This window comes from Euprymna scolopes, chromosome 16 (assembly GCF_053919585.1).
Source record: "Euprymna scolopes isolate OS-2025 chromosome 16, ASM5391958v1, whole genome shotgun sequence".
NCBI lineage: Eukaryota > Metazoa > Mollusca > Cephalopoda > Sepiida > Sepiolidae > Euprymna > Euprymna scolopes.
Window position 1 is genome coordinate 39686373 of NC_136497.1, and position 27137 is coordinate 39713509.

General features: G+C 32.8%; 1 protein-coding gene across 47 annotated transcripts in view; it reads left to right on the forward strand.

Moving 5' to 3' along the window:
- The window catches only part of LOC145295917 (uncharacterized), a 456043-nt gene that overhangs the window by 227703 nt on the left and 201203 nt on the right, over positions 1-27137 (forward strand). For 28 of the 47 annotated variants that reach the window (XR_013869907.1, XR_013869909.1, XR_013869906.1 and 25 more), the window contains one exon: positions 19306-19329. The exons of the other annotated variants lie outside the window; for them this stretch is intronic. Coding sequence is in view for 19 of the 28 variants with exons in the window: in XM_080141690.1 (XP_079997816.1) it covers positions 19306-19329 (24 nt within the window). In the remaining 9 variants the exon portion in view is untranslated. The remainder of the gene's footprint in view (positions 1-19305; positions 19330-27137) is intronic. 47 annotated transcript variants of the gene reach the window in all.

Genomic DNA, 27137 nt, shown 5'->3' on the forward strand with positions numbered 1-27137 from the left:
TGATTATTTTCATTTGTATAATTTTTTAGGTATATAAAAGAAGTGAATTATTTCACACAAATAATATAGTTTAGTTAATAATAAAACAAGTATATTATTATGACAACACACTTATAAAAAATAAACTTTCTGTTTTAATCATGTTTTGCTATTTTAGTATTTAGTAATACTTTAACGTATCTAAATTTTTACCTTACCTGGTCACATTGGCACAGCTGATAGTGAGAGGTACATGGTGATAGAAGTGGTGATAGAGATTGATTCTTAAATGAGAACTGTTTATAAATGTCTATCTATCTATCTATCTATCTATCTATATATATATAAATATATATATATATATATATATATATATATATATATATAAGTAGCCCCGTTGCATCCAGATGAATGCATATTGTGAAAGAAAGCGAGTAAGTACAGTGTATTTACACAATTTTTATTTACATGAAAAAAACAACAACAGTGGAAACAACAAGGAAGTGTTCAACACGAAAGTATTTGAAGTTATAGGATTTCTTTATATTCCACGTTCCTCGTCTTTTTACAGACACTTTTTTTCAGAGCGAAGATCAGATCATCTGGGTTTCTTACCCGCAATGCCGCTACATACAGTTGACCATGGGTGAAAGTCGGTTCTTCCAGCCATACACCCACCTTGCTCAGCGTCTGGCCTTGACTTTTATTGATTGTCATGGTGAAGGCAGGCCTCACCAGGAATTGGCAACGATTCCACACAACAAATTGTTCATCTTGGTGATTCATTTGTATTCTTGGTATGAGTACCTCCTCCACCGCATGGTCTCCTGAGGCGATCTTGCATTGGAGCAGGATGTTGATGGCTCTACTGAGAACCAGTCTCGTACCATTGCCGAGCCCTTGCCTGGGAGACAGGTTCCTCAGGAGCATGAGTACTGTATCTTTCTTCAGGTAGAGATGATGTGGAGGGAGCCCAGCAGGGGTGAGTTTGTTGAGGAACTCAACGGGAAACCTGGTCGAATCTTTGGGTTCACTTGTGCTGTCAGGACTTGGCAGTATGATGGCTTCCCCCGGCAACAGTTCTTGTGAAATGATGGCATTGATCTTATCAACAGAGTTGTTCTTGGGTGCCAGTATTGCCCTCTGTGCTACCCAAGAGATCCAATGCTGCTCTGGGGCTTCAAAGTTTGCCGTGATGTTGGGGAAAACTTTCTCAACAAACTGACTAAGGGATTCCTTGATAGCAATAAATCGCTTTCCAGCTTCATCTTGTATCTCAAAGAGATTTTCTGGTGGAATATGAATGATGTCAAGCTTTTCTGCTATTGGTAAGTCTCCATTTCCCAGCTTGAGAAGCCACCTGTCAAAGTCCTGAAGAGAAGGATCTTGGCCAATTCTCATGTTTTCTTTAAGTTCAAAGACAGTGAAGAATCGCCAGAGGGGGATCTTCTTCATCGATGCTGCTGTAATATGAGCTCTGGAACCTCTCGGAATGACTGGCAAAATTTGTCTGTAGTCTCCTGCCAGAATGGTTCTTGTGATTTTATGATGTCCTTTAAGGTTCTGACCAGAGCCTCGAGATGGTATCTGTGAGTCATAGGAGCGTCATCCCTAATAATCAGTTTGGTCATTTTGATAAGCTGTGCCAATGTGTCTGTTGGTTTGATGGAAAGTGTGGAGTCTTTCTGTGGTCTTAATGGTGCCTTGAATCTAAAATAGAATGTTCTACCCTGGAGCAGCAAAGTAACAGCAATTCCACTTGAGGTAACTGCCAGCGCCACTTGCTTGGATTACCTGGTCAACTTCATCGACTGTGTGCAGTCTGTCTTGCTTTTCGAGTATGAAGAGAATGTAGGAGTGAGGAAGCCCTCTCTTCTGGAATTTGACCACATCCACGTGGCCAGCCCTTCTACCCATGAACTTGGCACTGATGAGATCGTTCATCAGCTCCTTTCGCTTAAGATAGAACACCCTAGCCCCAATATCAGGTCTGTCTTGTGGCTTTTAGGTTGGGGAGGAGGGAGTGTGTGATTTAAGGCCACTGAGGGTTACATGTAAATGTAATGAAAAGGTCGGGTTTGTGGTATTCCCTTGCAATAGCCACTGCATTTTGGAAGTGCTGGTGCATATATCGTGGACTTTCAGTATAGGATATGTGGCAGGATGACTTTTCTTCCTAATCTGATATCATCTGGATTGTTGGCTGTGGCAACATCTTCGCACAGTCTTGTGTATTTCTTACTTCTGAGAGTTTGCTGATTGTGCTCAATGTAGATGAGTCTTTGAATTTCTACCTTAGCGTAACTGGCGCAAAGGTACTCTTGGAAAAGGTTGTTCCCTCTCAAAAGAATGTTAGGATTGTTGCGGCGATGCTGAATGTAAAATGAATAAAATTGGAGAGGTGACAGATTTTTTCTGCCTTCCTCTTGTTTCAGGCTTAGATGCCAACCATCATTTCCAGTAGGAAAGAGAATGACAAAATGAAAAGGATCTGTGAGTGTCAAGTATCTCTCTGATTCACCCACCCGAGAAGCACTGAGAAGCTTTTTCTTTCTACTGTCTCATCGCTCATCAGAACTGAGATTTCTTTCAGTCCTAGTTTGTATCTCCTTGAGTACTCTCCAGTGGGTCGTTTTCTTTCATCCATCACCAGATGTAATGGTTGTGGATTCTCTTGGCAGAGAATCTCACAGGCCATCTTAAAGTCATGGGCATAAGAGTTCCAGTCTCTCAGATGCTGCTGAAGAATATCAATGAAGTTCTGGAGAATCTACTTTTCTGATGCTGGTAGGGTTACAGTAGCTACCCTGACTTCATTCTCTTTCTGAGCATGATCAAGGTCGATGACATAAAGCTGGGCAAACTTGCATTCTTGTCCTACATCTGGCTGCAGTCCCCCATCAGTATGGATACCTTTCCTTGTATGGTGATTGTTGGTTGCCATCCATGGTGTCCAGGTGGTCCTGGTGGGTGATCGACTTTGAGACGGGCCATTGCTAAGGAATTGTTTATCTGCCTAGTGTACTTGAGGAAGCATGCAGAGTGGGGATGATTTCCTTCCCAAAGCTGTTTCAATGGATCAGGATGATCAGGGAATGTAGGTGGGGCAACCTTTCCGTTCTTACAACACATGCCTCTTGCTTGATTTTTCCATTTAATCGCATGACAACTTGGGCATACTGTGGCCATTGGGGAGGCTGCGCTGTCTTCAGTGATGAGAGATCCAACACTGGAGTAGGAAACCAATTGGTCTCCAGAGAGGATTTTTTCAGTGGCGCATGCTTTATTGTAAGCAAAGCCTAGTTGTTTTCTCTGGTGCTCTCGCTGATCAGCTGTCTGTCTTCTGTCTTGATCACGCCATAAACTTCTGGTATGTAGTGACTCCCCTCGCCTCGCATTAGCAGTAGCCTCCCGATCCTCTTGGAGTTTTTTATCCATGGTGTGTGGTCACTCCCCTCGCCTCACATTAGCAGTGGCCTCCCGATTCTCTTGCAGTCTTTTATCTCTGATGTGTGGTGCCTCCTGTTGCCTCGCATTAGCAGTGGCCTCCCGTTTTCTTTGAAGCCTTTCATCCCTAGTGTGTGGTGCCTCCTGCCGCCTTGCATCAGCTGTAGCCTCCCGATTTCTTTGAAGCCTTTCATCCCTGGTGTGTGGTGAATCCTGTCGCTTCGAATCAGCTGTGGCCTGCCGATTTCTCTCAAGCCTTCTTTGTTTTACTCTGGAGACATTTGTCGTCTTCTCTCTTGAGATTTCACAGCTTGATCCGTTTTCCGACCCAACGAATTTTCTATCTTCTAGGCATAGTGATCGCTAGAAAAATAATACTATAGAATAAAATGATGTTGGTGAAATTGAATATTAGACATGGAAAGATAGACAGACATACATAGACACATAGACACACACATAGACACACATAGATAGATAGATAGATACATAGGAGATTATAGGCATATAGATATATAGATACACAGAAAGGTATATAGACATAGACACAGATATATAGATATATAGCCTAGATATATAGATATATAGATAGACATATATATAGACACAACGACTAACATTCAAGCAGTTGCACTTGGAGGGACGGTTAGAGTCTTAAAGAGATCTCTCGGTTGGAGTGTCTAAAATAGCAGGTGTATGTTTGGCATCTGGTAGGATGCCCCATCCCTGGCTTAAACAAAATGATAAGAAAAATGAAAAAATAGATATATAGGTATATAGATACACAGGAAGTTATATAGACACACATAGATAGATAGATACATAGGACATTATAAGCATATAGATATATAGACCACAGAAAGGTATATAAACAAAGACACAGATCTATAGAAATATAGTCCTACTATATAGATACACAGAAAGTTCTGTCAGACATATATAGACACAGATATATAGATATATAGGTATATAAATATAGAGATATATAGATACAGGGATTGAGAACGCACCAAAAATGTGACTTTTTTGCATTTTTGCATGCATTTTTTTGCATTTGTTTTTGTATTTCCATACACCAAACATGGATATAAATATCACTAAAACATCCGCTGGGTCATAAGCTTCATTTCGGTACCTAACTTGCCTGGGTGGGCTGCCTGTAGGCTGAGTTAAACCACGTCACTCAAGCACACACACACACACACATACACACACACACACACACACACAAACACAGACAGAAAGACAGACAGACAGTAGGAAAATGTATATATAGATAGATAGATATATACGCATATATATATATATATATATATATATATATATATATATATATATATATATATATATATATATATATAAAACTCAAATGACCTTATAACAAGCGATGTAATTTCCGGTTTACGACATCCGGTTGTACATGCGCACATAAACATTAACCTATAACAACGTAAACAAATAAACACAAATAGCTTCTTTTGCAGATTTTGAGCTGCGCACTGAAATATTAACGTTATTATTTCGAAATTATTATTTAATATGGGAAACAGTATACTGTCGCAATTTTCTTACAAATAAATCAACTTTGACCCGTTGACAACGTATTGTTTTACTGTGTACGTTTTCAGCGTCCCAATTGTTGTTTTTTTTTCACATTTTAATTACCTAAATAATTGTTAATACTTTCTGCATTTTTTTACATTGTTCATTTCCGTATTACGCTTAAGTTATTTTAACGCAATTTTCTTACAAATAAATCTACTTTAATCTTTGACAACCATAAGAGCATTTTACAACATATTGTTTTACTGTGTACGTTTTCAGCATCCCAATCGTTTTTTTTTTTTTGCATTTAAATTAAACGATTTTATCAAAATTTGAATAGTGCAGATTTACCTATAAGTATGGCAAACCACTTATAAATCAATGGCTGTAAGTTTTTTTTATTAAAAAATAAACGATTATAAACAGAACGACTTATAGAAATCTATCTATATTCTTTTTTCATTTTTAATATACTTTCATAGAAATGTTTCTGTTATGTCACAAAAACTATTTTCTTTACGTCACAAGTGTCATGCTCATACATTAATTCCATAGCTAATATAACATACTGACCCAACAGGTCACGGGTAGTCTAGAATGTATATATCTATAATATAAAGCTGAATATGTGTGTGTGTGTGTGTGTCCACAACAGAATATAGATAGATTTCTATGAGTCGTTCTGTTTATAATTGTTTATTTTTTAATAAAAAACTTACAGCCATTGAATTATAAGTGGTTTGCCATACTAATAGGTAAATGTGCACTGAACATCTTTTAATTTAAACGCAAAAAACAATTGGGACGCTGAAACATACACAGTAAAACAATATGTTTTATTGTTGTGTTGATTATTTATTTGTAACAGCATATTTTCGGGGTTATTTATTTATTTTGGTAGTATAGAAGAAAACGTATGAATATTTTTTAAGAAAGTGTATTAAAAAATAGAGAATACATTTAAAAAGAAAAAAGGCAGGTGGTGGGTAAATCGCCGTTGTAAAATGCTCTTATGGTTGTTAACAGGTTAAAGGTAAAGGTTGTAAGAAAATTGCGTTAAAATTACTTAAATATAATACGGAAATGAACGATGTAAAAAATGCAAAAAGTATTAACAATTGTTTATTTGGATAATTTAAACATAAAAAAAATTGGGACGCTGAATATGTATACAATAAAACAATATGTTTTATTGTCGCGTTGATTATTTATTTGTAACACAATTTTAAAAAAAGCATATTTTCGGGGTTATTTATTTATGTTGGTAGTGTAGAAGAAAATGCATTAATGTTTTTAAGACAGGTGTATAAGAAATTGAGAATAAATTAAAAAAAGGAAGGTGGTGGGTAAATCGCTGTTGTAAAATGCTCTTATGATTGCCAACTGGCTAAAGTAGATTTATTTGTAAGAAAATTGTGTTAAAATAATTTAAACGTAATACGGAAATGAACGATGTAAAAAAAAAAGCAGAAAGTATTGATAGTTGTTTATTTGGATAATTTAAATGAGAAAAAAATTGGGACGCTGAAAACGTACACAGTATAACAATACGTTTTATTGTTGTGTTGATTATTTAGTATAATATATATCGTATATATGAAACAGGTCAATGATTATATGTATTATTTGTAATCACGTTTTGCGTTTGCTTCCCACATCTTGAAGATTTTTATTCAATAAATTTAAGATATTCGCTTTTCTAAGGACATCCGTTTGTTTGAACAAAACTGGTCCAGCGATTTGTGTTTATTTGTTTATGCTGTTATGGGTTTATGTTTATGTATGCATGCACAAACGGAAGTCGTAAACCGGATATTGGGTTACAACACCCGTTACAAGGTCATTTGAGTTTTGTAATTATATATATATATATATATATATATATATATATATATATATATAAACATCGTTGTAAAGATAACAGAGAGCTTCCATTTAATTAGACCTTTTATTATTTTTCCATTTTTCTGATGATCTTTTTTTTATTCAATTTTCACCCCAAACAAGACACAGTGCAACTTTGAAGTAGGGGGGGGGGCTACTATTGGAGACATAAATTGCAGGGACATTATGAAGGGAGATGAGTAGCAAGATGTCTGTTCACATTGCACTTAAACTTTTACATGTTAGTACAGTTGGGATAGTAGAATTCCGGAAAGGTGTTCCAAAGTCTATCAGTTGTTGGGAAGAAATTATTGTAGTAGGAGGCTTTCTTACACCTAAGGATCTCTACTGTGTAGGGGTGGGATTCAGTTGCTTGTTGGGTTTGTTGGAGGTATTTATATCGAGGGGGTACAAGTGCTTGTAGTTCGTCAGAGCATTCACCATTAAAATACTTGTAGAACAGGCAGAGCGATGCAACATTTTGTCGATGGGACAGAGGCTGAAACTTAGATGACAGTTCAGGACCTATCAAGTTGGCGACTATCTTTTGAACCCTATCCAGGAGGGAGAGAATAGTAGCAGATGCAGCAGCCCAAATGTGACAACAATACTCCATACATGAGCGATTAATGGCCTTATAGAGGTACAGGATACTTTCATGCGTAATAGGTATCTAGCATGGTAGAGAGAGCCCACCTTCTTCGCAGTGGTCTTAGCAATGCTCTCAATGTATCTGTTTCAACTGATGTTCTCTGAAAACGTTAGACCAAGGAGTTTATGAAGTAATTTCAGGTAATGTGTTTTTGGCCATTGCTATTGGTGGTAGAGAAGGTTTCTTGTAATTATTGAAGGAAACAAGCTTAGTCTTAAAAGCATTGAATGTGACCATCCATTTTTGTCCGCATTCCACTACAGATTGGAGGTCATCCTCTAGTGTTTCTGCCAATTCTTTAGATATTTGTTCATTTGTTTTCCTGTCATTTCTGTTATGGGCATGCAAGACTACTTGAGAAAAAAAATGAGAATTTAACTCTAATCATCCAGATACTTGTAAGAATTATAAATAATGATTTCGGAAACATAAGTCAGAATTCTTCCCCCTAAGCATTTATTTGATAAGACATAAAAAGATTTACAGCATGTGATCTTAAGACTAATGTAATTTTGGACTGGTTTCTCCTGAACTAATTATTTTACCAAGGCTTGAAAGTATAGTCCACTTTGCCCATGGCTATGAGGGAGGATATTGATTCATAACTTTACCAAAGATATTACGGAAAATGACTTCAACCCATGACAAATCTTTAACATAGCATGTTGATTGGTAATCGTTCTATTTCTTTCACATCTTAACTTTTACTTGGATAAATACTGTTAATACTGCCAGATTAGATATCCGAATAATAATTAATTTATCTGATTAAATTCTATGGGATATGATATGTTTAAAGAAAAACATAAAATGTTACCTTTTTTCACCTTTTGCCTATCCTAATTTTATTCTTAATTACTTAAAAAAAATATAACTTTGTTTGTATAACGTAACAACAAAGTATTCTCTATATGTAAATGTTAAGAATAGTAAAATGAGATTATGTTTGTATCATTACTTTGCTTGAAACTGCAATAAAAAATATTAGAGCAATATAAGTTTGAAAACATATTTTGTAATATAGAATATCAAAATTTAAATCAGACATACTGATGTATCTTTTCAGATTAATTCAGTAATGAGAACAAGACTTTGAATCACTCCAGCAATTTTGGTCTTGTTTAATCTATTTAATACAACAATGCAAACATTTACAATAATATATGTATTATTTGTCCTTATTGGAATATATGGGAAATATTTTTATATCTATTCAGCTAAATTATGAATTTTACATGTTCACCTAGTCTACAGACAGCTACTTTACTTGTTAATAAAGATAGATACGTCATCAACCATGTTACTGTTTTATTTCCGTTGGTTAGGAGTCTGAAATTTTCTGACAGCTTACAATCTCAGTTTAAAATTTTGGTGGTTTTGAGAATTGCTTCTGTCCCAAATCCTACTAAGATCATTGTTGATGGGTTTCATCCATCATTATCTAACTTTCCTTCGGCCTCCCACTTCTCTGCATTTTCTTATCCAAAAGTCACTGCTCTCAATGTGGCCAAACTAATGTAGTCGACTAATCGTCAGGAGTGCATCAAGTTTTGATATATTCAGCCTCACAAACAGGGTATCAGGGCTAATATGACGACTCACATCTAACCCGAAATTGTATATCATTGCTCTGTCATTATGTTGAAGAAAAAATAAGTGAGTATTGGATGGAGGCCCAACACTCACCTCCATACAGCATCACACACATAACACATCTGCTATATACCATCCCCTTGATAGTAAGAGAGATAGCTCGTGATGTACAGACTAGCAAAATTTTGCAGAACTTACCCCTTTCTGATCTTACCTTAATGATAAGGCTAAACTCACAACCACCCCCAGGACTAAACATATTCCTAAAAAGGAGTCGATCACTTTGAGAAACAAAAGTTCAACATCAGTAACTTTCCACGTTTATAGTTGGGGTCCTAGCTTTCTAGACAATATATTAAAAATGAATGTATCCTTATTTTATTTCCTTATCAACACTAGCATATACAAAGATTAAATGCTTGATTTTATATTATAAGTTAGTGTTTAATTTGAAGTCAATTATATTCTTGAAGACTACAAGCAATTTAGCCGCCTTTGTTATTATTAACCAATGAAATATAAACACATAAACTCAACAAAAACATTTGGTCATATAATATCTTGACAAGGTTCAAAAGAGAGTCGCAAATCTGATAGGCCCTGAACTGGCATCTAATCTTCAGCCTCTGTCCCATCGACGAAACGTTGCATCCCTCTGCCTGTTCTACAAGTATTTTAATGGTGAATGCTCTGACGAACTGCAAGCACTTGTGCCCCCACGACGTGAACACCCTCGACAAACCTGACAGGCTGCTAAATCCCACCTCCACACTGTAGAGATCCCTAGATGTAAAAGATCTTTCTACTCCAGTAGTTTCTTCCCCAGAACCGCTAGACTTTGGAATCCCATTCCAGGTCCCTGCTTCCCCAACTGTATTGACGTGCAGAAGTTCAATTGCAACGTGAACCGACATCTTGCTGCCCAAATCCCTACATAGTGCCCCAGTAGTTGTTGCTCCTGATAGTAGCCCCCTACACCAAAGTGGCAATTTGCCTTGTTTGGGGTGAAAATGTAATAAAAAAATTTAATATATAGAATGGTAATAAGAAAAGAGAAAAATATCAATACTGTTTTCCTAAATCTCAGGCATAAAATCAGTAATATTGAACTGTCTAACCCTCTTTTCTACTTGTTTTATAATCGTCTTTGCAATCGTCATTTCTCAACACAGGACAAGAATAAAATTTCCTGCTTCTGATAAAACTACAAAAAGGAAAAAAGGCTATTCACACACACATACATACATACATACATATATATATATATATATATATATATATATATATATATATATACACTCCTATAAATTTTCTTTTCTTTTTTTGTATTGATATTTATATTAAAAACCCTTGTTTAATTGCATTCATCTGCAAAAGATCTAGCTAATTTGCATATTCTTTTAAACATTCATTTTTAATTAACTCCCTATTAGTTTCTTATGGTATGATTATCTAGTTAACTATTACGTATAATTACATTCACGCAGATATTCTGCATGATTTATACTTGCATGATATTTGCATAAAATGGTTATAGTAAACACAAACGTCTTTCTATATATTTTTATGTAAGCGTATATATATTTGTTTAAAAAATTTTGCTTACGAAACTCCTCCTAGAGTTTTTGATCTTACAGACATGAAACTTCAAATTAAAATAAATCTTTAAAAGAATATGCAAATTAGCTTGTTTTTTTTCCTAGTGAATGCAACTCCATGACCCATATATAACAAAGTTGTATTTTCTTTTTAAATAAATAGAAAAAAAGGGTTGCCTTTTTTCTTTTTTGGGTTTTGGGCCAAAGTTTAGTATCTATTCTGATGCTACACTTAAGTTAACTTGTCCTTGGTCAATGAAGGAACCCTCTATACTGAGATAATTATTATTATTGGTCCCAATCAGAGTGTCTCTTTTTTTTTTTTTTTTGACCCACATTAAAAACGACTTTGTGTCACATTTTGCTTTCGTGGGGAAGCAAATAAGTACCAATAGAAAAAAGGGTTTTTAATGTGAATATCAATGCATAAAAAACTCCAAATTTAAAGAAGTATAGATTTGGCTAAGATATTTAGTTGATTAGGAATTAAAAAAAAAAATTGTTTAATAAACAGAGTTTGCTGCTATTTCATTTATTGTCATAAGCACTATAAGAAAAGTATCTTTTCCATTAAAATTATGACATTTACATCTAAATTTTGGAGATATTCTAAAAATAATTTGTGTATTTAACTGACTCAGAAAATTAGGATTTTCGATGATTACATAATTCATTTTATTAAACAAGTTCATATCAAATACACGAATTGTATTACATATTCTCATAACTTGGAAGCAATTGTAATTATCTAACACTAGCAGTATTATCCGGTCTTGCTTGGGGGTTGCTTTGATGCCCTTTTTATGTTTATTTGGATCTGTATCTTTGGTAATTCCAATATTTTCTTCTTCTGCTTTTGGAATCATAAAATTATTTTAGTAAATTTTGATTATATTGACACCTTACTGAGCAATGTGCCAGCAACAATCCAATTTCTCTGATTTGTCCCCTTGACAGCTATTCTTCCAATTCAAAACCAACTACTTTGGCAAGGTTTGGGGGGGGGGGGGCTATGATTTCTTGAACCGTATGCGAAAGAAACCACAGGATCAACTTCGACTATCTGCTCGTTGTAAGAATTTATATGGTTGTTGCTGTATAGTTCTACAATTAGTCAACTATGTCGAAAAATCTCTTGTCTTATGTTGCCGGGCATACTACTTGTGCTTGGTTGTTGGGGCCTATGCTCTGTTAAACCAACATATAAGAAACCTCTGAATCACATTTTCACTAAATGTGTGTGTAGACTCTTTTGCAATTTCTTCAGGATAAGTTGTTTGTTCAATGGACGTTCAAAAACAGAAATATAATTTACTTTTGCACTGCTAAAAAACACCCAAATTTTCAAGTCTTATAAAATTCTTTGCAGTTAATGAAAAAAGTTAAGAAATTTACATACAGAGTTTGAACCTACAGACCACATCAAGCAAAAAAAAACACCCTATCAACTTACCCACAGTAGAATTTTCACGGCATGTTGTTAAGCGACGACATGGAAACAATGACTTTACCAATGATAGATAAATTAAACTAATCGGTAATTATTGGGGGTATTTTGAGACAAAACTCTACATTAATATTCAAAGATCACTTCCAGACTTATGCACTAAAGTTCTATAAATTTAAAAAAACAAATCTGTTCGGCCGTTTCGGAGTCTATAAGGAACGAACTCACACACTCTTTCTCTCTCTCTCTCTCTCTCTCTCTCTCTCTCTCTCACACACACACACATAAAAAAAGTTGCATTTACATAATTGTAGAGATTTTAGGTTTTGATCTGCATGATGTGATAAATTGTAAAAAAAAAATTATATCCGTATTATTTTGATTCTTAGGACTACTGTTTTCATTTGAAGTATCATTTTCGCAACGTTTCGGTCAGTGTAACCACTGACTTTCTTCAGGTTTATCTGGTCTTGTTGGGAATTTTTCTGTCGAACTCGGGTATCTTTCTGTCAAATCCAGAATCTTTCTATTGAACTGTGAAATCTGCATGGAATTTCGAGCAGAACTCTTTATTTAATCCATGGAGGTACCATACTCTCGTGCCATAAACCATGACTGGATAGAAGACTTAAGTAATTCACAATTGTGTCACCTGCACTGAGAATTGAACCTTCAAAGTGTAGGAGAATTCAACTTATAACCTAATTTTACCAAGTTCTTAATTCACTACATCATGGACTGAAATTTCAAAAAATAGGGTACAATGACAGTTTTTATTTGTTTTTTTTTATTGTATTAGATAATTCTTTTTAAAACATTTAATTACTCTAAAATAGTTTAGTATTTTGAGTAGTTTTAGAAAAACATTGCTAATAACATATGCTTTCTCCTTTTACTCGTTTTATTTGTTTTTGATTTTATTCTCACGCTAATGTAAAAGATGTGAAACAAATGCTAAATGATAAAATTTTATTGGCATTATTGGTTTCTAGTTATATTTTATTTTTCTCTATTGTTCTTAATTTAGGAAATTCAGCACATGCTTACTCTAATTTTTATTCTGTTATGCATAAATACAAATTCATAAAGAATGATCAATAATTTATTCTCATTAATTATAAAATAAGTAAAGAGGTTTCATGGAAAATTTTGATTATTTTAAATAAAAATATATATTTTAGTTGCAACCTTAAAATGTTTTTAATATTTTATGTTAGAATTAATTGGACATAACATCTTATCTGTTAATGAGCAATTAATTGCTTTTTTTTTTTACTGAGAGCTTAATAGTAATTCGTTTTCTGTTAAAAATCTGTTTAACCTATGGAAGTGTTTAGGGTTCATCCTTCTCTCTCTTCAGCACAGAGGTCATATCCGAGCACAAAGGGTCTCAGACTAGATCAGGCTAAAGATATATTTCACACTACTTTAATAAACGATATGATGAATAGCAGGTTTTATAATACACTGGATGTTATTACAACATTGAGCATCTCCCTTTCTTAAACATTTCACCAGACATTTTAAATTTAAGAACTCAAAGAAAAATGTAGATGATAATATTAAATCATGATTAAATTTATAATCACATGCAAATATGCAACTAAGAATGATAATCATTTAGTATGCTGGCATGTGTTGGACAGATTTTAGAAATTGACTTCCAAATTTAACTATCAGTGACGAAATCTTTATTTATCACCCTCTCTCTCAAATCCATCCTTATCACTTCCTCCCATGTTTTCCTTTGTCTTCTCCTGCCAACTGATCTTACTATATCAACTACTCAAGAACTCGTACCTGTTCTTAAAATATGATTATGCTAACTAAATCGTTTCTTTTATAGATATCTTTCTATACTCTCTAGATTTAATCTGCTGATGTCTGCAAATCTAAGCCTATCGTAAAGATTCATATTACATATCCATTGTAATATGCTTATATTAGTTTTCTCCATGCAACATATGACCTCAACTATGCTCTTCCTCGGCAGCAATATGAATTTGTTGGTTAATAATGAAATAATTTTCCTGAACTTACTCTATGCATCTTTAATTCTTGCAATCACATCAGCACATACGTCTACTTGTGCTGCAATGGTATCATCAAAGTAACAAAACTTATGGACAAGATTACTAGCATCATTATCCAAAGATACTTTCTTCACATTTGAGTTTCCATCCATCGTGATTATCTTAAACTTCTTGTATACAAACTGGCAATCATCAACCTACCTGTAATTCCACTGCATACCTTGTGTAATCAATGTTTACAAATAGCATAAAAAATTAGTTGCTCCCAAGCACTTTCCACTTCTCTGGGAAAATTCTAATGCTACAACCACTAATCATCACTTGGGTCTTGGTCACATTCACTCTCAATATAAAATTCTCAGACAAGATTCAGGGCAGATATGCTTCCACTTTAACATTAAAGCTGACATTAAATGTGCTTTCAATTATAATACGAATTTCGGTAGTTGACTACATTAATTGAACATAATAACTTTATTTATGCAAATCCACAGGTTTTCATTCTTATCAAAATATTTCTCTAAAATATATTTCAGGATAAATATAGCATAAGTGGTACTTCTCTTGGCATAAAAATAAACTTTATTTAATCTACATTTATCTGACTTTTTATTTTTGCCTCAGTTATTCTCTCAATCATTTTCGGGGCCTGATTCATCAACTATAAGCTTCTGTAATTATATCTATCCATAGTCCTTTTGTACCCTTGAACTAGTTCACAATTGTACTAAGATCCCAAAATTTCTGAACAATCTCTTTTTTATGATTTGATTTGTCAAGTTTGTAATCATCTCAATAATTATTTTACTCACAGCCTTTAAAATTTCTGCAATAACACCCGAGCGTCCTGAAGGTTTACTCTTCTTTATTTTTTCCTCAATTCTTATGGCTGATCCACACAGCTTCTTTAATTCTGAGATCTTTTCAGTTTCATGAAAACACATTCAACAATCTCACATTTCCAAGTATCTCTGTTCATGTGTTACTAGTACCTTATTTTCATTTCGATTACATTTCTCTTCAACAATACCCACATCTGTCTCTGTCGTCTGTTTAGTTATCCTAAATACATCTTCTTCTGATCATTCTTTGTAATATTTGAAAACTTATCTCGCTCAGCCTATACTTTGGCTTTGTAGATTATTGTTTTTACTTTCTTCATTGTGCCATCACACCACATTTATTTTGTCTTCATGTGTTCTTTTAAATTTCATATATTTAGCATTAAAATAAACTATAACTTTACCTCATTAGATTTCTTAAACTTAACGTTGCAAATAACTGTCGTGCCATAATTAACTAGAAAATATGTACATCACTCAAGAGTTTCAGTCCTTTTTATTCTCAACAAAAAATCTACTTTGTGTCATTGCTATTGAAGATTTATATGGAACAAGATACCTTTCATTTTTCTTAAAAACAGTATTTTCAATCAACATATCCACACCAAGATCAAATTCTAAGATTCTACTCCTGTATTCCTGTCACCATATACATTTTCTTAAAATCCACTCTGGAAACACAAAAGGTATTTTCAACATAACCAATTAAAATCTCCCACCTCAATAAGTACTTCCTTCTCATCAACCTTACTAATTATTATAAAAAAAACCTGTCAAAATTCGTTCTTCACCTTTTGAATTCAAACATCATGATGCATCAACAGATATTACTATGAAATTTTTCTCACCATCCATCAATTTCAACAGTTTGATTCGATCAGTTATAAAATTGACATCAATCACTTTATTTACTTATTTCTCTGCAACAAAAAATGCCAGGGAAAATTATTCCCAACTCGCATTTAGGTAAAATATATATATATATATATATATATATATATATATATATATATATATATATATATATATATATATATATCGAGCAAAAACGAAATCATTTATCATTTTTTAATTTCATTATATTTAACTGGTTTTGCAGACTAATTTTTTTGTGATTCAAACAATCTAAACACAGCTGAATAAGTGATCCTACAGTCACATTTTTCTATACCTATATAAGCTTATATGTTTGTATGAAATTTAACTACTTGGAGTAGTGATTATATATGAATAAATAACATAATGCTCTCATTTAGATAGCTCAATAATGCTATTTTAGAGCTATAAATATTATTGTTTCAGCCACCAACGTTTGCATATAAGAATGTAAAAGTTCATCATCATATCAGCAGAAAATGACGTCTCTGGAACCTAGACAATAGTATGACGTCACACGGAGTTTGATATGGACGCTACTGAGTTATAATGAACTACCTCATGTGTGGTTCAGACTGTGTGGATGCGACAAAAACTGAATTGACATGAACAAACAAGTGTAGGACGCCAGTGGGTACTGGGAAGGATGGGGAATCGATAGACACTGGAAGGGGCAAGACATTGACGAGCAATAGAACAAGAAGCAGGAACATAGAAAAGGAGCCGCAGGAGCTGAAAACGTTCTGGATCAGAAACTGAAGTGGAGCTGGAGCTACAGGAGATGGAGCTGGCGAAGGCATAACTTTAAAAGCAGCCTGAAGTAGGTACACATATCAGGAAGCAGGCAGCAACAAAGAGTAGAGGTTTGATTGCATTGTAATATTGGTTGAAAAGTTCTCCTAAAAAGGACAGTTTGTCCACAATGTAGTTTTAAAATAAGGCTGGAGTTCAAACAACATAAAACAAGATAGAGTGAAGATGATAAATATAAACTTAGTAAAAGATGAATTTTTATGAGTTATTTTCCAATCGCACCTAATTAGAACCATTAAAATGGGATTTTTTTTCAACCATAACTCAATCGCAAAACTGATTGATTTTTTCACCATGTATTTTGCAAAATGAAAATATATAGGAAAAAAACCGCAGGCAAGCAAATGTAATTATTTAGTAAAATAATAAACGTATATATATATATATATATATATATATATATATATATATATATATATATATATATGTTTGTGTGTGTGTGTGTGTGTGTGGATATACATATATATGTTTATACATGCAACATATATATATATATATATATATATATATATATATATATATATATATATATATATATATATATATATAGTCATGATCATATTTATTGGCACGGTCCCATAAAAAATCAGTTTGTCTGAAACATCCTTCACAAAAGGGTTAAATCAAAGGAAATCACAAACTATAATATATATTTTGAACTGCTCTTTCCAACTCAACAACTGAATTTCAAAAAAGATGAATAATAAAGAAATTACAGACGATATTTCAAAATTCCCTAGTTCAAATTTATTGGCACCGTAATTCTAATGATCGATTTATGACCTTTAGCCTTAATTAATTTCTGTAGTCGTTTATTATAGTTTTCCACTAACTTGTAGCATTCTTCAGCAGTAAATTTAGCCCATTCCTCCTGACAATAATCCTTTAACTGAGCGAAATTCTTAGGATTCCTCTCCATTACCCTCAATTTTAAAATCCTCCACAAATTTTCAATGGGATTGAGGCCCGGGCTCTGGGATTGCCACTCCAAAACATTGATATTGTTATCCTCAAGCCATTTCTTAGTCATTTTAGCCGAATGCTTTGGGTCATTATGTTGCATGGAGCCCCAACGTCGCCTAAGTGACAGCTCTCTAGCAAAGTCCTTCAGGTTTTCATTCAGGATTTTAACAATCCTCTTTTTTCATGATGCCTGTGACCTTAACAAGTCGTCCTTGTCCAGTGGCAGCAAATCATCCCTAAAACATCAAACTGCCTCCGCTGTGCTTCACAGTTGGTATGATGTCCTTAGGCAAGAAGGCTTCGCCAGATTTCCTGTAAACAGAAGAAACATTATTATCGCCAATTAACTCAAATTTCGTTTTTTTGAACCATATAACATGTTTACAGAAGGCAGCATCCTTATCAATATGGCTCTTTGTGAATTTTTTCAGATGTGTAGGTATCAATAAGGGAGTCTTCCTCGGGCGACATGCTTTCAAATCAGCTCTCTTCAAAACTCTACCAATTGTGTGTCGAGACACGTTCACTCCAGAGCTTCTCTGTTCCTCTAGAATCTCCCCAGCAGTGATCCTTGGGTTTTGGTTGACACATCGAACTATTTTCCGCTCTGCTCTTGTGAACAGTAGCCTTTTTCTCTCCCCGACCTCCCAAATTCATAACGTGACCTTGTGATTTGAACTTCTTCATGATAGCTCGAACGGTGGATTTGGGAAGGTTTAACTTCTTAGAAATATTATCATAAACCTCCCCTTTGGAATGGCACGCTATTACATGTTTCCTGAGGTCTTTGCTGTGTTCCTTAGTGTTAACCATAAAGAAAATTCCTTGATCTAAATTACTTCAAAGCAAACGCTATCTAAAAATTATCTGAAAAAGAAAAAAGTTTAAATTAACATTAAATAAGCATAATAACGCTACAAAAAGGTAACGAGACCATGTCAAACATGAAATTGGTTGTAATTATACTGGTAATAGTATAAATAAATAAATAAAATAATAAGCCGTGCCAATAATTTGGAACACGGTAATTTAGAAATTTCGTTTGTAATTTCTTTAGCATTTTTTTGAAATCCAATTGTTGCATCGAAAGAGCAGTTCAAAATACATATGATAATACATAATAACCTGTGATTCTGACAATTTTTATGACATTTTATTAACAAAATATGGTTTTTATTGGACCGTGTCAATAAATATGATCATGACTGTATATATATATATATATATATATATATATATATATATATATATATATATATATATATATATATATATATATATATTGTGGCGGAATTACCTACGAATGAACTGATCTATATACAATAAATACCAGAAGACTAGGCATTAATGAAGGCTCTAGATCCGGGCAACTAACCGCACTTGTTCGTTGGCTAGACGAACAACTCTCACTATTGTATGTTCTTATTAATACATTTTTCTATTCTATTTCCGTGTTCTGTTTTCCTTGTAACCCTTAACCAGGGTGATAATCTTTAATTTGGTGTGTGTGCGTTTCTATATTATATTATTGTTATTTATTAACAACCACATTCACTTTTTACTGTTAACCTCTTTCCATTTATTAAACTTCTTAATATGATGTTTATGTAATTTATTTATCTTTTCTTTCTAGGTAAGTTCGACTCCAAACTATGAGGTAGGCAATATTTTCTTTATTTATTCTAAACTGAATCTTAAATTTCAGCTTTGCATTTTTCAACAAATGTAATGTCCTATAAGTTCTTATATTTTTAAATTAAACTCCAATTAGACCCAGAATACGAGTTGTCTTTGTTTATTATGCTTATTTCAGGGAATTCGGTTATCTGTAATAGTATAAATTATTTAAATATATAAATTTACATATTTTCTTAGAATTTTTTAAACTCTTTTATGAATTTTTATGTCAAATATTTTTAAATACTGATAATATTATTCATGTTTTAAATGTTGGTAATAGATCGGTTGCTATTCAAATAATATAGCAAAATAATTATTTATCAATAAAAAAAACTGTCCTAAAATGTTTTATCACTTAATATTCAAATTATTTTTGGTAATAGCAAATTTGAATTATACTAATTTTGATCATTAATAGTTCTCAATTATTCTATTGTTTAAAATATCATTGAATAATATAGTACATATGCCTTTAAAGCTCCAAATAATCATGCCAGAATGATTGAAATCACAGAATGTAAAAATAATAAAATTATTTATGATGTTCGTCTAACGCTTACGAACATGAACATAATCATGTAGTTCTGTAGGTCTGATCCGAGCTCTGAAGTAGTCTCAATATTATTTTAAAATACTTTTGAGAAAAATATAACACCATTGCCCAAACCATTTTCATTGTATGCTTGAAAATCATTGACTTTTACAATTATTTTCACAAGGAAACTTCAAAATACAAGAATATTGCATGAAACATTGCAATTTAAACTTTCTCAAAAGTAAATTCTAGCGCTTAAAATCTAAGCAAAATAAACCCCTTATTCATTTTACGACATATGATTAACAAGACTTAAATTTATTAATATAAATGAAGCTTATCAAATATAAATATGGAAAATATTTAAAGTAAAGAAAAAATGAATTATACTATCCACCTTGTTCTTAAAAATGTATATTTAAAAGCATAACTTTTTATATTTTTTAAGAAATAAAATACATGCACACACATATATATATTTTAATTATAAAATATATACTTATTATATATATATTATATATATATATATATATATATATATATATATATATATATATAAGAAAACCAATTAAGACTGTAAATTAAAATCTAAATTAAGTAAATTTATTGTTTGACAGAATACCTCAAAAACAATTTTCAAAATATCCTAATTTTGTGGAGTTTCAAAGAATGTTATTCTTCTTTTCAGAAGGAAGAAAGAAATTAGCAAATTATTATTATAGCCGAGCTAAAAATTTCCTGATTATGGCATTAAATGAAATAGCACTTTATGATGGTTAGTTATAAATTTCAAACAAAAACATGTATGTTCATGTCAGTTAAAAACATGTGAAAATAGGGGGAAAATGGGTGATAAAAAACAAACAAACAAACCAGGAGTAGAATTTCCAGAGTGCATGAAGATTCACTATTTCAATTGTTCGTTTAATTAAGCTCAATGAAAATTCTTTAACACTTTCAGAGCATATATATCCGTAGTTTACATTCGACCCCCCCCCACAAAAATATGTATAATTTGAGGTTGCTATTTTCCAAAGATGGGGTAACCAGTGAAATATAACGAGGTTCATACAAGAGTGCTCAATACAAAAGTAGAGCAGGTTACATTTGTCTTTACATAAGCAGTAGTTTGTTGCTACACAGTCAAGACCGAACATATATATATATATATATATATATATATATATATATATATATATATATATATATATATATATATATATATATACATATATATATATATATATGGCTTTGGAATGTAAACTACTATTATATATATATATATATATTACAATTTTAAATATTTAGAAATAGGTGATATTTTTAAAAAATAATTGAATTTGTACTTCCGTCAATAAAAAATGTTAGAAAAATAATTGATAATGCTATAGTTTATTCGGATATATTTTGCTCATGCTTTATATTTTTGTTACATTTTCAAGTCAAAGTAATTTATTCCATTATCTTTTTAAATAATTTCTTACAACAACAGTAACAACGACGTTAAACAACTTTCAAACTGCTTTAGACATATATTTACATTAAGAGAACTTAAAATCCATCAAAAGAAATGCATTGTACAGGATAGTTCAACAATATTTTTTATTTATTCATAGAAATCATAGAATAGTGGCACTGTGTATGATACAAATTGTTTCTTTTTTCTTTCGCGTGACACTTTTATTTCCTTCTGAACAACATCGTACAGAATCCATCTCCAAGATGACATCTCCAGTTGTCAAACTTCGTTGTAAATGGCACTCAAATACAAGCTACATATTGATTAGAATGCTACATCTATTGACTGCTTGTATATTTTAAATCTTTTTGGACATGATCGCAGTATTCAGTTTAAAAAACAAAAACAAGTAAAACAATATCGTAACCATTAAATAGAAATATTTATGTTGTATCCTAGTACAACAATTACTAGAAATAAACTCACTTGGGTACTAGGTTGAAAATCATCTATATTTTTCTAAATAAGAAATAAGAATTACACACTATTTAACAGCCCTTTTTGGACATGATTCATTCTAGCAGTAGGGTCTTATATCACTCTACAATATCCTCCTTTTTTTAATTTCACTCCTTCGAAGTCGTATATTTTTCTTTTTGGATCAATGTCCAAAGTTGTAGACGTTTTTACGGAGTTCTTGTTATGGTATTGATTGAGGTTTTGATACTGCAAGCAAATCATAAATCACCTTAATAGGCTCTTCTTATAATCTTTTGGTTTATATATATATAATTTGTTTGTTTTTCAGCTCGTTATCGGCTCTTTTTATAATCCACTTTTTTGGTGAGATACATTAGTCTTAATTAGTTTTTCAGTAATACCTTCTTTCCCAGTTTACCTTTTATTTTCATAATGCTCGAAATAGAGTTTTTCATTGAGATATAAAAGTTTTGTTGCATTGGTATTACATTTTACAAACTTTTTTTTATTATTAGTTAATTAAATACTAATCGAATTATCTCACAAATGTAAGTTCAGCTAGTAACATTCCTCAAATTTGGAGATATTTGAGCTATTCTGAGAAATCTTTGTAACATTTCATCTCTAGTTATACCTCTGTCTGATTATCTTAACGTCTGTTTAAACATCTCTATGAAGCGTTCTGCTTGCCCATTAAATCTTACAGCGATTGTTACATTACTAATTGAAAATTTTTTGCAGAAATCCCCAAATATTTGTAAATTTTATGTATGTAAAATTTCCATTATCACACTCAATTGTATTAACATTAACAAATCTTGTGAAGATTCTCTGCAAAAAGTTTATAGTGATTTTTCCCACATTTGAGAATTTCAGGTAACTTCATAAAACATTCTATCACAATGAAGTAATAAATCCTATTTATTAACTCTCTACAGTCAGTAGGTAATCTTGACCATGGCCTGTTCCGTTTTCGGCTGCTAGTTTATTTTAACTGCTTTTGTAGCTGTAAATCACAAGAGGGATAAATAAGCCGTGATTTAACATTTATTTTGCCATCTCATGATTTCAAAACTTTTTCCTCAAATAAATTTAAATCTAACCCCCTCAACCGTTATTAGTAATCCTTTACGCCTTTTTTGTCTTCATTCCTGTACTTAATGTAGAAATCACAGTTTTCTCTAGAAATTGACCCTGGCAATCTGTGTGCAGGTTTTATTTTCTTCGGTTGAAGGAATTCCATTGTAAATGTCTAGTCTAAAAAAATGGTTCTCTAATTTTGTAGACGCTTTGCAATATGAGCTGGTATGTTTTTCTTTAACTAAAATGCTGATAATAATTGACAATGGTCCGTTTGCAAAATAAATATTCTTTCATTTTAAATTTTATAAAATATTTTTTCTGCGAATATTATACATGTTGGTTCTTTCTTCTATTTGGTTGTACTTTTTGTGTTGGTAACAACAATCCTGATGTGTTCACTACTGTTTTCAGTTGTGCATTATCTTCCTTGTGTAGTAAAATAGCCTCTAATCCCAAGTTCCTAGCATGAATTTTAACGTATATATCCTAACTATTGTTATAATGCACGAGAAATAAATTTAATGTTGAAGCTTTAATAATTTCTTCAAATGCAATTTTATATTACAAAATACCATCTTGATTTCTTCTCTTTCTTAAGTAACGCACAAATTTTATAGCAAGCCCCAGTCTCCCCAATGGTTTACTTCTACTTGTGCAGCTGCCATTGCACAAAGGCAGCATGCGTACCGCAGATTTAACTGACATAAATCCAGTTCAAACAGACAGAAGTATATAGAAGCCAGAAGTAACTGTAAGAAAAAAATAGCTACAGCTAAGAAAGAATTTACTGAATCCACCAAAAAACGCATCGAAGCACAGAAATTAGGAACTCATGATTCTGGAAAATCTACAACAATGTAGTAAATAATGGGCAATCAACAATTCCCCCACTATCCAATCATCATGAAGTTGTTTGCTTCAGCAACCGAAAAGGCAAACATGCTTGCCAGTTGGTTTGCCTCCAACTCCACACTGGACCCTGCTAACCACCCCCTCCCTGACTTTCCTTCGCAGACAGACGTCACACTAGACGATCTGAAAATCACTCCTTCTCAGGTGCATGCTATCATAAAAAATCTTGACTCTTCAAATGCATGTGCACCTGATCTCATCCCGGCTGTGCTATTAAAAAGGTGCTCCACCGATGTAACTCCAGTTCTCTCCAAACTTTACAACAAATGCCTTAATGAATCTTACTTTCCTGCCTGCTGGAAAATTGCTTCTGTGGTACCAGTTTTCAAGAATTCTGGTGAAAGAACTGACCCAGTAAATTATCGCCCCATTAGCCTCCTCCCACTTTTCGCCAAAATATTTAAGTTCATAATTAACCAAGCTCTAGTCCATCACCTTACAGATGCTAAACTTCTGATCGACCAACAATATGGATTTAGGCAAGCCCGTTCCACAGCAGACATTCTAATTGTAATCTCTGAACGTATATACCATTCACTGGACAAAGCAGGGGAAGGCAGAGCGGTAGCTCTTGATATATCTAAGGTTTTTGACAGGTTATGGCATGAAAGTCTTCTCAGGAAAATCAGATCATACGGTATCACCAGAAGAATACTTAACATAATTAAATCCTTCTTAGATAAGAGAAAAATCTAGGTTGTCCTCGATTGTCGTACATCTAAATAATATGATATAAATGCGGGAGTGCCTCAAGGGTCTATCCTTGGACCTCTATTATTCCTAATATTCATAAATGTCCTCCCTAACAAAATTGTCTGTGAGATGGTATATATGCTGATGACACCACGCTCTATACCAGACATGACAGGAAAACAAATGAACACATATCTAAAGAATTGGCAGAAACACTAGAGGATGACCTCCAATCTGTAGTGGAATGCGGACAAAACTGGATGGTCACATTCAATGCTGCCAAGACTAAACTTGTTTCCTTCAATAATTACAAGAAACAATCTCTAGCATTCATAGCAATGGCCAAAGACTCTTTATCTGAAGGTACATCTTTTAAACTCCTCGGCCTAACGTTCACAGTAAACATGGGTTGGAACTATTACATTGAGAGCATTGCCAGGACTGCTGCAAAGAAGGTAGGTTCTCTCTATTGTGCTAGAAAGCTACTAACGCCTGAAAATATCCTATACTTCTATAAGCCCACCATTCGCCCATGTATGGAGTATTGTTGTCATATTTGAGCTGGTGAATCTGCTACTAGTCTTTCGCTCCTAGACAAGGTTCAAAAGAGAGTCGCCAACCTGATAGGTTTTGAACTGTCATCTAATCTTCAACCTTTGCCCCATTGATGAAATGTAGCATCCCTCTGCCTGTTCTACAAGTACTTTAACGGTGAATGCCCAGACGAACTGCAAGTGCTTGTACTCTCTTGATATAAATATCCCCGACAAACCCGACAAGCAACAAAATCACACCCCTTCACAGTAGAAATCCCTTGATATAAGAGAGCCTTCTACTCCAGTAGTTTCTTCTCCAGAACCGCTAGACTTTGGAATTCCCTTCTGGGTTCCTGCTTTCCCTACTGTACTGACATGTAGAAGTTCAAGTGTAACGTGAACCGAAATCTTGCTGCCCAACTCCCCATATAGTACCCCTGTAGCTTATGTCCCTGATAAATTAAAAAATTTAGTTAAGCTCTTAATTACATTATCTCTTCTCTTCTTCTTCTTCTTCTTCTTCTTCTTCTATCTATCTTTTATCTATCTATCTATTCTATCTTCTATCTATCTTCTTCTATCTTCTATTTATCTATCTATCGATCTTCTTTCTATCTATCTATCTATCTATCTTATATCTATCTATCTATCTATTCTATCTATCTCTTCTTTCTTCTTCTATCTATCTATCTATCTTCTTTCTTCTATTCTATCTATCTATTTTCTATCTTCTATCTTCTACCTATTCTATCTATTCTTTTATCTATCTATTCTTCTATCTATCTATTCTTTTCTCTTCTCTATCTATTTTCTATCTATTTTCTTCTATTCTTCTTCTATCTATCTATCTTCTATTCTATCTATCTTTCTTCTATCTATCTATCTATCTATCTATCAATCTATCTTCTATTCTATCTTCTATCTTCTATTCTATTCTATCTTTCTTCTATCTATCTATCTATCTATCTATCTTCTATATAAATAAAATGAACTCATTTTCCCCTCCGCTTTGACCTTAATATGATTAAAAATCATGACATTACATCTTCTTCTTTCTATCTTCTATCTTCTTCTATCTTCTATCTATCTTCTATCTTATATCTATCTTCTATCTATCTATTCTATCTATCTTCTATCTATCTTCTTCTATCTATCTATCTATCTTCTATCTATCTATCTATCTATCCTCTACCTATTCTTCTATCTTCTCTCTATCTTCTATCTTCTATCTATATATTCTTCTATCTTCTATCTATCTATCTATCTTCTATCTATCTATATCTTCTTCTATCTTCTATCTTCTTCTATTCTATCTTTCTTCTACCTAATATATATATATATATATATATATATATATATATATATATATATATATATATATATATATATAATGAACTCATTTTTTCTCCTCCGCTTTGACCTTAATATCATTAAAAATCATGACATTACATGCAAATGTAATGTGTACAGATTGTAGTACATTATCTGAGGTTTTCTACAGGCCTATTACCTCTACAGTTCCTCGACAATGGTACATTCCTATATTTTTCCCGGTGAGAGTCCACTGCCAAAATCGCTTAGATTCAATGGAAGTTGCAACATCTTTTCTCTCTCTTAGATCCTCTATACACTCCCTCCATTTACACCGCAGCGGATGCGTTCACAAGGAACAGTACGATGAAGCACGCCGGTTTGGAATCGTACAAGATTACTTATGCCGTTTTTTTTTTTAATCTTTTGTCCTTGATTTATACTTTCTGTTTGTTCCATAATAAAATAGAAATAAAAAAAAAACATTTAAAAAAAAACGAGAACACGCGATTACTATTATTGTTTGCTTTTTGCTTTTTTTTTTTTTTTTCGTTACTGCAAGACGCAATCTGCGAGACTAACTGGATTTTACTTCCGGTTTCAACGACTCTAACTATGACCTTCATTTATTAATACTTTCAACTCAACATCGTGAATTCGCTTGCATTACACTTAAATTAGAAGTAAAACAAATAAATTCATTTAGAATTCGAGAAAACAAAAGCATTCATTTAGAATTTGAGTGTAATGTAACTATTGAAACTAAACCAAAACAA